Source organism: Pyxicephalus adspersus, chromosome 4 (genome assembly GCF_032062135.1).
Source record: "Pyxicephalus adspersus chromosome 4, UCB_Pads_2.0, whole genome shotgun sequence".
In the NCBI taxonomy this organism is placed as follows: domain Eukaryota; kingdom Metazoa; phylum Chordata; class Amphibia; order Anura; family Pyxicephalidae; genus Pyxicephalus; species Pyxicephalus adspersus.
The window spans coordinates 82,645,423-82,662,436 of record NC_092861.1 but is presented as its reverse complement, the minus strand read 5'-3'; the positions used below and the strand labels follow the sequence as shown (position 1 = coordinate 82,662,436).

General features: G+C 37.6%; 1 protein-coding gene across 1 annotated transcript in view; it reads right to left on the bottom strand.

Annotated features, from left to right (window-relative positions):
• Window positions 1-1,580: 1,580 nt before the first annotated feature.
• Window positions 1,581-17,014, bottom strand: part of DCBLD1 (discoidin, CUB and LCCL domain containing 1) — a 42,230-nt gene continuing 26,796 nt past the window's right edge. The window contains exons 6-15 of the mRNA XM_072408804.1: window positions 15,606-15,739; window positions 13,224-13,264; window positions 8,966-9,172; window positions 8,529-8,653; window positions 8,015-8,162; window positions 7,252-7,368; window positions 7,035-7,119; window positions 6,425-6,471; window positions 6,223-6,342; window positions 1,581-4,448 (exon numbers count right to left, since the gene is read on the bottom strand). Of these exons, the coding sequence (XP_072264905.1) occupies window positions 3,928-4,448; window positions 6,223-6,342; window positions 6,425-6,471; window positions 7,035-7,119; window positions 7,252-7,368; window positions 8,015-8,162; window positions 8,529-8,653; window positions 8,966-9,172; window positions 13,224-13,264; window positions 15,606-15,739 (1,545 nt within the window). The 3' untranslated portion in view covers window positions 1,581-3,927. The remainder of the gene's footprint in view (window positions 4,449-6,222; window positions 6,343-6,424; window positions 6,472-7,034; window positions 7,120-7,251; window positions 7,369-8,014; window positions 8,163-8,528; window positions 8,654-8,965; window positions 9,173-13,223; window positions 13,265-15,605; window positions 15,740-17,014) is intronic.

The following is a 17,014-nucleotide window of genomic DNA, read 5'->3' as shown; positions in this document are numbered from 1 at the left end:
GAATGAAAAAGACAAATAGAGCCAGTACCTAAATTGCATAAACAAACCAGACTTTCCTGAAGGACCTGGTATGCTACCTGTATGCTAGCCCTCAAACAGAAAGGGAGGAAATGTAACAATCATACAGCTGTTTAACAATGCTCTGACCACGTTTCTTAATGCACATATATTTTACTTGCTATTGAAGAAATGTGTATTTTGCAACTCCTTGCCTTTTTAAGATGTCAGTTGTCTGTCAACAGCAGTCAATACTTACGTATGTGGCATGTATACTTGTACCAGGGTCAGTGACTCAATTAGCATTGAAGGAAAAGGATCAACAGCACCCAAGCAATTGTAGCTTCTCTATTTCCCTCCTGACTTTTCTTTAAAACAAACATTTTACTCTCAAACTCCTAGCCAGTTGTTCAGGAAGCTTAGCAGCTTTGATGCAATTCCCTGTATATCAGATTCCATTTGTTTGATGGATTACCTTTGTATAATCACAGGGATTCTTTATATTATCCCATTTCATTAGCTGCAGCGGTAGTCACAGGATGTGTGCATCTACTGTTAAAGCATACCCACAGTAAGACCACGATGACCCACTATATCCAAACTACTAAAACATTCTGGCTGCAATTGGCTTTTAATGTTATCATGTGAACTTATGAAATGCATAATGTGGCATCAGTTCCTAATGCACTACCAGTCTGTGTTTCTTGGGAGACCTGCGAGTTTTAACAGAAACCAATTTATTACTACATTGTATAATATACCGTACTCCAGCAACAGTAAGTGGTAACTGTCAAAGCAGCCCAATAGCTGTAAATCGGCAATGTAAAAAAGCACTGGGCCTGTGGCTGCTCATGGGATTTGGTTGTCACTGCTGAACTGCTCACGCTTCTTCCTTGATAGAAATAAAGAATAGTGATTTGCATCCAGTTTATAGTGGTCGCACCTCTTCTGCTTTAGAAATCAGGTCACCAGTCATCATAGGTGATGGCACCTAGCTGTCATTTAGGCAACATGGCCACCACTTCACAGCTACAGGGAGGAACCAGGACAATACAGGGGGTTTGTAGGATGTATTGTAAGCTAGTGGGCATTGCCATCTTCATCAGGGTATGAAGTCAAAACATAGTGTACAGCGCTGCGTAATATGTTGGCACTATATAAATACTCTAAAATAATAATGTGGACCATCTTTAGTTAAAATCTAAACAGTGCCACCTGCAGGCTACAGCGTGCATTTTACCAAAGAGGACAGGACAAATACAATCTCACCAGCACACAATATCCTTCTATATACCAGGATCTTTAAATGACACATCTTGTTAATATTGCAATGCTTGACTATTTTGAGGAGTCAAGTCTGTGCCAGCTCACTAGTTTGTTGTTGAATTGTCAAGCAAAGCACTGCTGAATATGCTTAGGACTAGCTATAACTTTACCCATCTCATTTGTTTGTTACCCTGTTTCTGGGGAATTAGCAGCACTTGAGCATAAACACATTGGATGGCCAACAATATGCTGTAAAAGCTGGGGAGAAAAGTCTCTGAAACTTCTATAATTTGAGTATATTAACTTTTTAGAAGAACTTAGACATATTGCAGTTTTATTCTTTTTTGGAGACTACACAATTTGTTTTCTTCATGACAGGAGGCAAACATTTTTTTAAATCACTTGCCATTTAACCAAGCTACAAACATCCATGATATGCATTTATATAAATTCATAAACAAGGGAAGGAGAGTGACAATGTTTTAGTCCCCTGTATATAGTAACATTTGTACATTTCTATTAGGACAGAGAGTAAGAGGCATGAAATGGGTTAATAGTGGTAGAGCCCCCCGCTGCATTAGATTTCACAAATGTTTTTGCACATTTTACTTCCAAGAGAATGACATTGGAACTCTAGCCAAAGCATTTTTTTATTTTAAAATATTCTGGATGTTTTTATTCTGGATTATATACGTTATCATATATTTTGGGTTGACAGACTCCCTACTTCTACAGGGGGCTCACCGCAATAAGCAGGAATTCTCAAGCTGCTCAATGAGCATTTAGGACTTGTCAATAGGAATGCACTCTAAACAGAGTAAAAATAAACTGTAGGGATGTCATCCAATGTAGGCTGATACCAACATGTTGGCCTAGGCACCAAGAGGCGTCCCTATCAACCCCTCATTATCTTACAGGAGAGTCCCTGGGGTACTTGAATAGTTAAAAAAACACTTTGTCTGTGAAGTTGGTATTTTGGGCTCCATTACCCTCCTGAGCTCCCATTTGCTAGCAATGTATGGAAGTGGGGGGCTTTTTACAGTAATAGAAGAGCCTAGAGAATGTCTATGTTAACACATTAGTTAGAAGACCCCCTGTCTTCCCAGTTTGCTTACAAGATAATGGATGGTATATTAAGGAGCCTATGAGTGCCTGCACAAACTTGCTGCTGCCTACAGTGCATACAGATACACTTTATTATCACCTAATACTTAAAAAACCACCATGAAAGCCATTTTGCAGGCTGATTGAAAATCAAAGTCACCAGTTAGTTTAAGATCAAATCCAGTGACACTCTATAACTGACAATTAAGAGACATGGAGCCTGGTCAATATATAGGCTGCCCTTCGAACAATTGATCCAGTGTATCAAATACAATATAATAAAATACTCCACAATATGTAGGCAAGAGTTGCTGTTTAACACAATATTCAACGTTTCATCACCAGTTTAAACAATACAACATAAATGTCAATGTGTCTGAAATAAGAACTGTTTGTGTTGCTTCATTTCACAGATTCCAAATAGCTTTTTCGTTTTCAGTGCAGGCTGAAACAAACAGGAATCTTTTCACTGCTAGATGCAGCGCAGGCAGTTCTTATTGCAGGCGCTTTGATAAGAGAGGCCATTACCTTAAAATCTGAAATTAAACTTTCTGTGCAAATAAAAATAGCCAAAATTATCAAAATATCATTAAAAAACATTTTTGTTAACAAGATATATATTAAAGATAAAACCCATACAATATATATATATAAAAAATTATATCCTTTCCAGATGAGGCTCAACGTAGCTAATGAATGCAAATGGCGTGAATAAGACGACATCCATTTAAGGTTGGGAATACTTTGGTGGCTGTAGTAGGGATTACAAATGCAGACAACGTTCACCCGTGCTGAATCAACTCGCCATTAAAAAATGTGCATACCACTTACCCTGATCCCAACAGGTGCTTATTATATATATATATATATATAGAGATAGATAGATATAGATATATATATATGCTAAGACAATCTTACCAAATAATTTCATTCTCTTTGTAGTTGTTGCCTGGAAAATGTCCTTACTTATCTGATCAGCTCTGGTCCTAGAGTGGTGGATAGAACTGAAATCCAATATTCCTGCCACCTGTCCTTGTGTGTGTTTGTAGTCACCAAGCACTGCTCTCAGAAGCAGCTGCCTAAATAATTAGAACATCTGATTTTTTTTCCACCTAAAATGTAATTATTTTCCTTGAATTTGGGTATCAATAAACCATTCCTGTTTTACAGGTATATAAATTAATGCAAGTTTACATGTTAAACATTCACAGTGTTAATAAAAAAATCATCTGGAAAAATACAAATGCACCAAAGTCACATTTGAAGGCGTTGTCTGCCCCAAAGTGACTATATATAAGTCAATATAACGTCAAGGCTGAATAGAAGAGATGTAAAGTGATTGAAGTCCTCTTAAATATCTTCTGTACACATTGCACATATTTAGAAAAGTAACCTAGGCCTCTGATACTGTACACAATTCACTTCTGTCATTTCCTATCAGCCTTGAGCAACATCACTAAATAAACAATAGAAAAGTCATGTAAACAACGCAGATGTCCAGCAGCTGGGCAGTAACATTCATAGTTGGGGTAATTCAAGTCTGGTGCCCCCCTGAGGGAGTCATAAGAGAGCGGTTATAGCAGTATGATTAATGGGCTTTAAGCAGTCTCTGGGGGAGGAGTAACCATCTGCCGCCAATGCGCCGTATTGCGGCTTCTGGTAATCGCCACAGTCTGCTGCCACCGCCAAAGTGCTATGGGCTTTCGGCCTGTCATATGCACACTCCTCTATGTGTTTGCTGTGGGGTGTTTGGTAGTCTCCGCCACTGTCTTCTGCACTGGATGAAATAGAAAAACTGATGCCGGAGAAAGAGTGCTTGCGGTCCAGTGACACCACAGGGACATTGTAACCACCCTCTGGTGAAAAAGTACGGTCCCGCATTACATGACGTTCTATAATTGGGGTTGCATACTCCGGCTCTGGGTACGTCAGTGGCAACGCGTATTCATTGGTCCTCAGAGGGAAGTCATAGTGGTTCTCCCTTTCTGGGCTGCCATTATTTGCTTCTGTGTCCATGGGTTTAAATGTGGATCCTTTCCTCGTAATTGTGCTAGTGCCAATCATAAGGGACTGCTCAAAACCTAGGTAATGAAGAGAGATGAGAAAATCAAACCTGAATATATTGTATGGGGATAAAGTACTTTACAAAGTTTTAGTAATAGGAGATAAAGTAAAGAATTGAATGATGAGTAGAATCCGGGTGACCATTAGGGAAAACGTTCATTTTATTTATTTATTTGGAATTTATTTATTCCAGAAGTGTCCAACACTTGTCTCATATTCTGCAAGCCTTGCTGACCAAATAGACATTGGTCAATTGTGTAAAAACTGCAACAGGATTGCATACTATTTATTTCGTGTTTAATCCTGCATGACAACACTGACAAACTGCACTATAAAGGTAATTAGAAAAGACAAAAGTGAAGCTAACAGAGCTCACTCTGCAAATAAATCACTATTCCCCAGGCTGCAAGTTCGGCCTGGACATGTTCAGGCAAATTCACCTACTTTGTTCAATGCTCACTTGTATTTTTTATTCATTGTATCCCATCACTTCTAAAAAGAGAGAGCTCTGCATTTCCTATTGTGATCTGACATCTGATGGGAGTTGTACTGCCGGGAAATATGCTTTTTAAGTCGCTACCTTTGTGAAAATTTAAATAAAAATTAACATATAAAGTGATTTATCTGCAGAATGCAGTGTACTCTGCTTGCTTTATCTTCTACTTTACTGATATTGCTTTTGTATTGGATATACATGGAGCCGACAATAGCCGATAAGCAGTTTTGACAAGGCACCAATGGAGCCCCAAATTACAATACAAAACAGCCTTTAATAAAAGCTTTAGTCAAACCACAAACAGAACACTTGTTTTCCAAATAAATAATATATATATATATATATATATATATATATATATATTTATATAAATAAAATCTATATCACACAGGCAAGCATTAGCAAGCACACAGGCAAGCATATGTGTGTTGTCCTCTGCATGTGCTGTAGTTTTGTACATTTCCTGTTTTTCAGGCACACAGCCACTAGGTGGCACTATGTCAAAGGAAATACTACAGGGGAAAAGACAAACCCAGAACTTTTACATTTTGAAGGAAACTCAACAATGACAATTTCTGTTCTCACAAGTTCACTTTAAATAAGAACTTTTCAAGGTTCTATTTACACCCATACCTCTAACTGAAATACCTGATTAGCATACCTATTTTTTTAAAAGGTTTACAGCACTTTTCTTTCTGATACCTTTTAGTGACTGAATTCATAATTGTATAATCCAGTCTTTTTAGGAAGGCCAAGAAGAAATATAGAACTTACTGATTAGTTTAAAAGTTATAGGGGCGATTTTATAACCTGGGTATCTGACATTAACTGAAATATTCCCTGGTGGGGAATCAATTACTACCATTGAAACACATGAAACTGGAAGATTTTCCACCACAGAGTGTCAGTGGGCTTTATAAATAGACCTCTTATATGCTTGTGGTAATGCAGTAAGATTTAAAAACACCATAGAATAACCCCTCTAGGGGCTGTCATGTACAAGGATAACATTTGCTACTTGTATAGGAGTTAGAAATATGCATTCTATGATTTAAACACATAAGTCATATAAACAATCAATCATATACACTAAAACTTATATGTATGGACCCTTTTGAACTTACAAAGTGCTTGTTCAGCTACAGTGTGTAGTTTAGGGAGACAATGGGAGGTAGGTGTATGTCTCTATAAGTATGTGTCCAGGCATACTGTGTATGGTAAGTGTCTGTAGTGACAGAAATGGGGAGCCATATAAATCAGTCCAATGTTGGAAGGGTTAGATGTTTGCTTCTTACCTTCAGTGTCACACTTGACAAAATCAAACTTCTGCATCTCCTCTTTATCACTGGCGTAGCTGATGGTAAACTCGGTTGACTGCTGTCTCATGAAAGGCTGTTCAAGTTGTTTCCAGCACCCTGCAACATAGAAAATTCATTATACTATACTATATTGTACTGTACATTGAATAGCATGGGAAAATGAAAGCTGGCAACTTACCGCTTTTTTGGTCCTCAGTTTTGTAAGTGTCTGTTTTCAATCTATTTCTGTAAGACAAATGAAATCAGTATTTAAAATGCTGTTCTTAGAAATTTCATTGAACCAGTAGTTAATAGTGGAGACAGCATAGTGGCAATATCTATTGCCAGAGGGAGGTGAGAATTTAGCACTGCCATTCTTGTAGAAGGGTGAGGTAAGTATAAAGAACAAAGGGTAGGTTTCATGTTAGGGTTTATATTGATGGTTAAATGTAAAGGGCTCACTTTAGGAATTGTGATAAAAGTCAGGGTTCAATGCTGGGTCACATTAAGTGTCACATGTTACATGCATTTTTATCTATTTAGTATTTAACTTATGGCTGTTAAAGAATATTTTTTGTAATAATCTCTTTAGGTGGCACAAATTTTGTCAACAATACAGAGACAAACAGCTGTGAATTGATACGACATCACACATTTCCATCTGTAATAAAAGCCTATCTTTACAAGGTACTATGTCTCCTAGTACAGACTAAAGACCTCATATCATAAACAGGGTCTGAGTGTTTCACATATGCAGTACAGACATCACCCATCCCAACCCACAATGTTATCAGAGTAGGAGAACCTACCTCCGTATTATGCATATACAGATCCCAGTCACAATTAAACACAGCACCAGCACCACTGAGATGAGGACAATGATAAGTTTCCATCCTAAAAAGGGCAAAGAAAACATTTATTTCTCAGAGAAGAAATTCTTGCTGGTTAAATAAAGAGTTAACCAAAATACTTTTATAAACATGTCTTGTTTTATATCAAAACTGTCCCTTTTCAGTAGATTCTTACCAAAATCATTTTCTTCTGAAGGAACTGGCTCTGTGATGTTCTCTTCTTTTTTCACTGGAGTTTTCCCCCTTTTTTCATTTGGCTTTTTCCACATGGGGTGGGTGGAGGAGTTGTGAGCTGTAAAGGAACAATAGAAATGAGCTGTGAGAGATTTACTACAATACTGCGCCTACCTGTCATGGTTGAAGGCAAATTGAACTTTTAGGTTATGTCAGCTTATTGTATTCCAGGTGTTTCAAAACAAGTGTCTTATGGATTGTAAAATAAAAGCCTGGCACCTGCCAGCATGCTGTAGAAAAGGTCTCTTGCTCTTCTTGGGAGAGCAGTGGTCTCTCTGTAGAGGTCTAATACATGCCTTGCTGAGACACAGCTAGAGTTAAGGGTTTGTTGGAGTTCTTCAGGGACACCACTTCTTCCAGAAAAGAAGTCAAACATTTGCACTCTAGAGAAAACATCTTTTGTTTTGCTGCATCTGGAATGTATTTAGCCGATTTAAAATATGGCTTTAGGAATAACTAGAAAATGTAGATTAAAATATTTGGTGATAAACCTACAGGGAAGATACCAGGAAACTATTACAATCTTTATTTCTTCTGTATTGTATTACTGGCAAATCTCCACACAAAAAGCAGATGTTGTATAATTTAGAACACCTGTCCACCTTTTCCTGGCTTATAATATTTTCTTTTAATTGGATGTATCTGCTTTCTGCATAGAATTCCAGAACAATGTAGTATAATATAAGTAATGTTTTTGTACATACACTGTGCAAGGGTGCATCCTATAAGCTCCACTTTCATAGCTATTCTTTGGTTCCAAGTGCGTGGTATTATACGAAGAGCCCGTGCCACAACAGGAGGAATTAGGTTGTTACGAGTCTGATCTTGATAATCTGAGTTCCCCTCCAGAACCTTAATATTAGTAAAGATCACAACAACACATACATATGTTACTACTAAAGTATAAACGGGGTGGCAGAAATCATTACAATAACAAAATATAACAAAGAACACAATAAGAGCTTCAAGAGTCACGCTAAACATTTTTACCAAATAGACATGTACTGTCTTTAAGCAATCTGTCAGACTTTGTCTTGAATTTACAGGGGCAAAAAAAGCAGTTTCTGAGAAATTGCTACTGACAGCACAATGTGCTGGCTCTACACGTTCATATGTAAGATATTTTACAGTTATAAAAGCATAAATCTATTTAGGCAGCAAATGTAATGTAATACAGTAAAAATAAAGCAAAACAAGCTGATACAAAAGTAAAATCACCTTTTCTTCATTGTTCATTGCTCCTTTGTAAGTCCTCCACTTCGATCCATCTCTTGTAAAGCTAATTATATAAGATTTCACATAAAAGTTAAAGTTTGGAAATGTGGATCCTGTGGTGACAATGCCTAAAACAAACCAAAAACAAGGCATGAGTTTCTGGGGTGTAAACAGCAAAGAAAATAAAATGCCGATACTGTATTCCAGTATGAAGCCCTTTTTTAAATGGCCAAATTATATACAAAGTTTTGTGACTGTGAAATGTATGAAACAAATCAGAGAAATATAGTTTGAAGTTTACTACACACTAGATGTGAATCCATCCAGAAGAACTTGACATTCAACCAAGAAATTGTAATATTTATATAGTTGTATGTTAAACTAATTTTTAATAGTTCCAACAAAATTCTTTGATACACTAGACAATGAAATAGACTTACCTGTTATTTTCCTTCTGTCACCCAGATCAATTTCTAGCCATTCACGTTCAGACTGATGATTGGAAGCCCAGGACACCCCCTGAGTATTAAGCTGGGCCTTCCCAGGAGACCAGACCACGGTCTCCCCATTCTCACTTCTCCATTCCCAAGATGAGGTAGCTGAAAATTTCTCTTCTTTGTGCCCTGCAGTCAATGAAGTGCTGCAATCTAGAAAAAACCCATTAAGGAAGAGAGGTAATTAAAACGTAAAACACATGTAAACACTCATGCAACATACAGAACAATAGGTACAAGTTTAAATGTAAGCATCTATTCAAGCTGATTGTAGATGCTTTAATTTTAATGCAATTTCACCCTACAGTGATATTTACATTATAGCTGAAACCTGGGGGGGAGTCACCAGGGTAGACTATTTCACCTAAAATGTTAAATTATTTCTCCACAATGCTAACAGATACAGAGGTGAATGGGATATTGGTTTAAATTGCTTCCACTGGTTGTCAAAAACATGAATCTACTTTAATGTGCATGATGTGGGCACAAGTTCAGTTAAAAGATTTATATAACCCTGAGATACTTAACATTTCTCAAGCCAACTTGAGATATTTCAGGGTATTGTGTGAAAACCCGTTGTTTAATATCAATTGTGTAAAAAGTGTCAGTACCCCAAAACTGGTATTTAGTTATGGAGAGAACTGAGATTTACATGAGCATTTATGAGTCCATAAAAATCTGTGAATGCCCACAATAAATTTCAACAGTGATTTTTTGAACTGCATTCATAAGAGATATACAAGGTTGTTTTTGGAATCAAGCCAAAACGATATTTCAGTTGTTGGTAGGCTGACCAAATAAAAATTGGCAAAATGTCAACATAGGTAATGAATCCTTTACCTAGTTTGCTCCCAAAAATTATAGGTTCTATGTAAAAAAAACATCATTTGTCACTATGCTGCTCTACGAATTTGGTATAGTCACAGGTCCTGCATAGTACTAGGTTTTATTTCACTCACTGCCCTCATACAGACCTTCATAGACGGCCGGCTTTCCCTGTGGCTCTGGCAATGTTATACATGACAGTATCCAAAGCTACAAGTAAAGCCTAAGAACACTGTATCCTGTATGTTACTGAAAGTGCCAGGGCTTTACAGTACCCTAGCAATGTTTGTTACAGCTACAGGAAAAGCAACCCTTTTACTATACATTATTTTTTTCAGTCAAGGTATACCTGTAACAAAGAACTTTTCCTGCTACTTGTGCTGTAGAACATCACTGTGTTTCTGAGAAATCTTCACTTGAAATCCACAGAAAAGCCAATACTTCTGGGTGTCCCACAGCTCTCACTGCCTCCTCCTGTTGACTTCCATACCCTCCAGACCTCTGCTGTTTATAGAGATCAGCAGGAAAAACCAATGAGAGCTGCGGAGGACCCACAAGATCGGCATTCCTAGAACAATCAGTTTTCTTGTGGGCTTCACAATCTTGCCAGCATTGGAGCAGAATTCAGGAGCACAGGCAGCAAACTGATTTTTAATGTCACTTATATCTTTATGATCCTGACTTCACTATTAACTGATAAAGGATGTTCTAAAATATTAGCCTGGCATTCTAAATTCTATTTACAGCAGTGAAAGAACTGTAAAAAGTTTGCACACAGCACACCGCCTTCTAAATGGCAAGTATAAATTATTCATATGCAATAGTTCATATTTACCTGATTATAAAAAAAATCATATGTACACATTTGTTTACAATTCCTAAATGTGTTCAGAAAGAACATTGTCATTAAGCCTGTGCCACCTGTTCAATAAAAGTAGAAGCAGGTTGCCCGAGTCTTAGTTTAAAACACCAACACAACCCATTCATACATAGCTTGAGACAAGGCAATGCATTGGACTATTATCCTACTATGTTCCATTACTATGGTTGTTCTATGTACATATCCAGGTATAACTTTTTAGATGCTTTCTTGGTAAGAGTCAGAAATTACAGCAGGTAACTTTACCAAGGCATGCATTAGACATGGCATGGTGTTTTTAGCTACACCAGACTTGTTCAGTTGAGAATTGAAGACACCTTTGAATCATTATATATCATCAAGAGGCAATGCAGAGTTTTCAGGTTTTCCGAAAATCCCATTTATTTGGTCCCAGAACAATCTTCCATCATGCTCACTAAAAGTAAGCAAACCAGCTATAGAAGCAATTATTTCTTTTTCTGTCTCCCAGTAACAGTATGTATTTATATGCTATTGGCAGGGGCTACCCTGCAGGCAGACTCAATATGTGGAATTTGTACAACCTTCTCTCATTGCCTCAACAAGCTAGATATTTACCGAACAGCTGCAGATTCATTCTAACCCCAGGTGACTGCTAGCTGGAAAAGTTTCAGGGATACACAGAACCAATTTATTCTACACTGTGCTAAATGCTTTGCTGATATAACCTGCTAATAAAGCTCACTTTTAAGATTTATTCACTAAACAGTCTTCAATAGTAGTCATTTAGCTTGCATCCTGATGTGGTCAAATAAGACAGTAGTACATTTAGAATCTTTCACAAAACTGACCTTGTCACCCGACCAATGAATGAACTATGCCTTTATTGTATTGGAAAAACGCTATTTATTTATTAAAGCTCTTGTTGAGTAGATGCCCCAAATCCCTGGGACCGCTGCTGGACACTGACATATCAGATATGATGTCCATAGCCCAGCACCATCCTTAGGAACACAGGATTGGTTACAATTACATCCAAAACTATTTTACTTCACGCCTTCATAGGACACAAAATATTAGGGTTCTTTTTTTTACACAGATCTAAAAATTTAAAAGACACAAAATCTAGCTTTACAGCCTGCATGCTATCCAGAAGTGTCACCTCCATTTGTACATGTATTTAGCTTACATATTCTCAGGTAGTTCCAGGGCAGCACGCCTAAAAATAATTTGCTTCACTGCATGCAATGGCATGTCCTGGTAGGCTCCCAGTGTAAGGTACTGTATCATTTTTATAATGTGTCTGGGGTATTAAAACATGCACTCAATACACCTCATACACTCATGTAAACATAGGGGAGAAGGAAACTTTCACACTCTTTTGCTCTTTTGATATTGACAGACAGCAGTAGGCATCTGTATGTATTTATTAGTAGACAAACAAGCCAATGGTCTATATCAGAGTTTGGCAGGTCTACTATAAACAACTGCCTTAAGTCTTAGGTCATGTATACATTGCAAAGAGTGACAGCATTTGTCTCCAACCAGCATACCATCTGCTAGTTGGATATCACATCATTAATGTCTATTGTGACCATAGGTGTCAGTCCACACGGATAGTGTCAAATTTCATGAGCAAACTTAATTATTGCATACAAATTTTAAGGTATTTTCGAGGAAGGCAGTACTGTCTGTGTGTTCTTACAGCTGTAAACAGATATCTGCTCAGCCAACCTGTGACTAAATGGCACCTTGTAGCTGGGACAGTGCTGACCCCGCTCTGCATCCAATGTTGATAACAGACATTATGCTGGCCACAGCTACTAGATACAGATAGACTTGTTACTTCTATTGCTCTCAGGCTCTGATGTGCTACCTGCCTAACTTTTAAGGAGAACATATACCACCCAAACAAAATCAATCATTTGCTTGTCTTACATGACATTTTGATTTTACAAACCTTGCCTTCAATCTTGCACAAATGTAGCGACTCTTCTGTAGTGAAATTGTGCTGGATTGATTGCACTGCACACTCCAAGACTCTCACAATGTACATTGCAGCAAGCCAGAGGGAGCCTGTCTTATTTCCTAGCTGATGGACAACCAGCTCATCTAGGAACTGCCCCCCCCACACAACCTGTATTCAATGGATTGCAGGCTATACATTTATTGTGCACATTACTACATCTTCTAGTTTTCAGGAACCTATGTACAGCACCCTGTTCACACCACCCACCAGTCATGATCTGCATGTATTACAAAGACTGACATAAAGTTACTAAACTTTTAAAGTCTACTAAAAAGTCAGTCAGTCAGACAGACAGGCAGACAGACAGTCTGTATATAATATGTTAGCAAGTAATTTTGAAGCAGCTCATCTGCAGAATGTATTATTATTGTATTTTTCACACACTTTATGTTGGATCAATAGCACTCTATTCAACAGTATTTGTTTTTTACTTTCCCACTTGTGCTGAGATCTGGCCTTGTTTAAACACATAAAAAAAACACATGCAGGCATTTACAGTGTATTATTCTTACCAAGGCTGTTAAACACAAACAGGCGGTCTGAAAGTGAGCCACTGCAACATAAAACAAAAGGGGAGCATGGATTAGTACAAACTGGACAAAGCATTCTTTCACAAGGCAGTTAATCTCATTATCTGGGAGAGTTACAAAGCATTGCTCCTATCAGTGTCTCCACTAGAGATGACAGATGATCATTGAACATGACTCCTCTTTACTACTGAAAGGCCTTTGCCCCATGTCTGTTTGCATAGTGTCCTCTCATTGTCACGGATCATTGTCATGTTTGCAGAGTTTTCAGTGGCTGCATTTAAAGTGCCATCTCCTGGTGATTTACCAGCTGCTCTAATGACAGCATCTTTTCAGATGGGAACATGCCAGCATGATATGTCATATGGCGGGCAGAACCCGAATTGGTAAAATATGGTCCAGAATAATTCTATCGCAGTAATAAATTCATGTATAAGAGTTTCTGAATCATCCATCGGGAATAATTAGGAACTCTAATGTGTTTTATAATCTACTGGATCTCAGACTAATATGTGCCGAGTCAAGATAAACAAAAGTCAGAACCCATGTACACGTGTTAGATATGTTTTTTTTTCATATTTAGGTTTGATAAAGTAGAAGGTAAATCTAATACATAAGAAGAACCAACTTTTGAGATGCAGGGAGTGTACAGTACCCCAAATGCTGTGAAGCAGTGTATTGTAGTACAGTGAAGTAGTGTTTTCTATTAAGATTTACTATGCTTACTATGATTTACTTACTATTTACTTACTTACTATGATTTACTATGACAATCCTCAAAATATTGCCAATGCCACCCTCACCTATATGCTATGCTTCCTTTCCTCCCCAAGGTGTTGAAAGAAAAGACTGTAAACATGTGAAAATCATAAAAATAACTAACAAACTCAGCAACAATAGAAAGGATTCAATAAGTGAAAGTACAATTGCATCCCTTTACCAAAAATGGCCAGCAAAGTGAAGGTAATAGAACAAAGAACCACACTTTGTAAAGCAAAAAAGACCCATGGCCATCTGAACTAGATTTAGAAAAGCCCTTAGCATTTAACCCCTAACAATACCCATTATGTGTCAAAGAAAGGGGACACTATTGTGTAAAAGAGACTGCAAATTACTTCCAAGGCTGTGGAATGACTGGACTGGAATGGCAAGGTCAGGTCTATACTACTGTATAGAAAGCCATTCATAATGTCACCACACCATTACATGTTGTACTTCCAGGCTGGCTACACATTAACATGTCAGGGAAATCATTAAAGCACTAGTGGCTAAATGTGAAAGTTTAAGCCAGGAAAAGACTGAACAATAAATATAAGCTGAACTGAACACAGCTAATACAGAGAAAATAACTACTGCCATTGGCATTTGCAAAGCCCATGTCAGACTGCTCATCCACGTTAATGTGACACTTCAAGCATTGCCAATACATTTTAGTACACATGCATTGTGCATGGTTATCATAGCTGTGTATTTTCATGTAAAGTGACACCAATTTCATAAATTCCTTCAATGCAAGTGATTGCATTTGTCAAATATGACTACATAATCATTGCCTACAATTTTAACACTTGTATGGTTTTGACATTATATGTGAGGCTAACATTAAATGTATCTAAAAGCAGAATTGCCAACAAAGCTTTTAGAAGGGCTCAGGAGGAGTTACACCGATTATAGGTCGACAGATTATATTTTGGTGGGTGTCTTTGTTGTGGACACTGGGGGAGAAAGTAAGCAGTAATTGAGTCCAATATAACAAAGGAGAAATATTTTTGTTAAGTAGTACTAGTGTGCCTAAATGTAAAAATCTGTTAAGCTTTTAAACCTAAATAATTTTCTGCACGTAATACTAAGTTCATTGGTATAAAAGGAATAAAACAAAAAATAAATAGACAACAACATAAAATATAAGCCATAAAATTCAGGGATCTATAAACAGGTGTATTTTAACCACCCGGGCGGGTTAGCCCGACCTTGGTTCGGTGTAAGCAAACTTGCTACAATCGTTTACTCCGAACCAAGGTCGGGGTAGCTAAAAATATAAAAAAGCGTTATATTGCAATCTGATTGTCATACAACATTGTATGACAATCGGATTACAACTGAAAAAAAATACTTACCTTGTCCCCGCAGCTCCTCCGGAGACATCTTCTCTCTTCCTATATTCATGATATCCACTAGACCCTTGTTCGGACATATTTCTGTAAGTTACAGGTCTACAATTTAAAAAAAAAATTTCATAAAAAACAGTGTACCGCTTTTGGTACAGAAATCTAGACATCAGTAAAATGCCCAGGTGGTTAAATTGTGCTCTTTATCTGCTTGAAAATAAGAAGCAATCACAAATCAAGTACAGTGATTATTACTTACGGTTTTGAAAAAATTCCATTTGCCAGAACTCCTCGGTATCGACTGGCACCTTTCTGATGCGTTACATGAATCTGACCCCCAAGTTCGTCGGCAATAACTCCTGCATGAATCGCAGCTTTGCAGAGCAAAGAAGTCTGTAAGAAAATGACAATAATTTAGATTGTTAAATGGTAACATGTTTTGCCACAAAGGGAGCTAATAATAGATAGTCACTGTTAGAATTAACAAACACGTTTATGGTTTCTCCCAGATATACAGATAGAAATCTCAGACAATGTTTATACTGAATATGCAGCAGTTCACACCTTGTGACTTATCCTCCAAAAAGCCAGGCTTTCCATTTTGGGAAATGATCTACCTAATGTAGAGATGGGGTGACGTGTGTCAGGTGCAATCATCCCGCCACATTTCTTTATGTGAGTAGAATGCAGTAGATTTACTTGCAGGCACCCTGCCTGTCAGCTGTGCACTGGTGTGTAAACTAGAGCACACAATACTAGCTGCAGATGGACAGCTCTGTGAACTGGAAAAACAATGAAACCACTCACAGCTGGATGACCTGAACTCATTAATTTGGATCAATGAAGCAACAATGCAGGCAATGTACTCCTATGAACCCATTCTCCAGGCAAAGTCCAAGCTTGATTTTAATGGTTTACTCAAGTCATTAGATAGGAGTTACTACAAATTAGGGTATGCCAGCCAGACAATATCCGCAGCCTAGATCCAATACTGCTTTACAATGTCTAAGTGCAGATTGGCAACTCCTAAACTGTGTACACAGAGTAGATAATTGTCACCTAAGACAACAGACTGTGATCATCTCGGGCAAAAGTGTAATTGTGTGTACAACAGTTCCCCAAGGTTGATTAGCCATCTGCCATGGTGAATCACTAATTGACAAATCAGGGCTGGCCACTGTAATTTCTTATGAGGGAGGACAGAGTGGGGTGCATCCAACTCATCCTCCGCACTTTCCTGTGAAGAAAACTGAACAGCAATGTGTGTACAATGCTCAATTGTTCTACTGTCACTGGAAACAATCATGAAAGCATTTCCAGTGAAAGAAATTTGACCTCTGATCTTTAGTTTGTGTTATGAAAAAGTATATATTCACCAATTGGCAGACCTTTATCAAAGTACAGGTACTTTGGGTTTTTAAAATGCAAAATAACAATAATAATAATAATAATAATAATAATAATCATAGACAACTATTGCATGTGTGTACATAGCCTAAATCTGCCAAGTGTAAGCCACCGCCTGTAAAAACAAAACCTATTCTTTTTAAAGTGAGTCATAAATTAGTTGATACGTGCATGACCAGGTAAATGATTGCAATATCCCTGTGACCATTCATCTATCTGGTATCTTATAAATTCAGTATTAACAATGCCCAGCCAATAAAA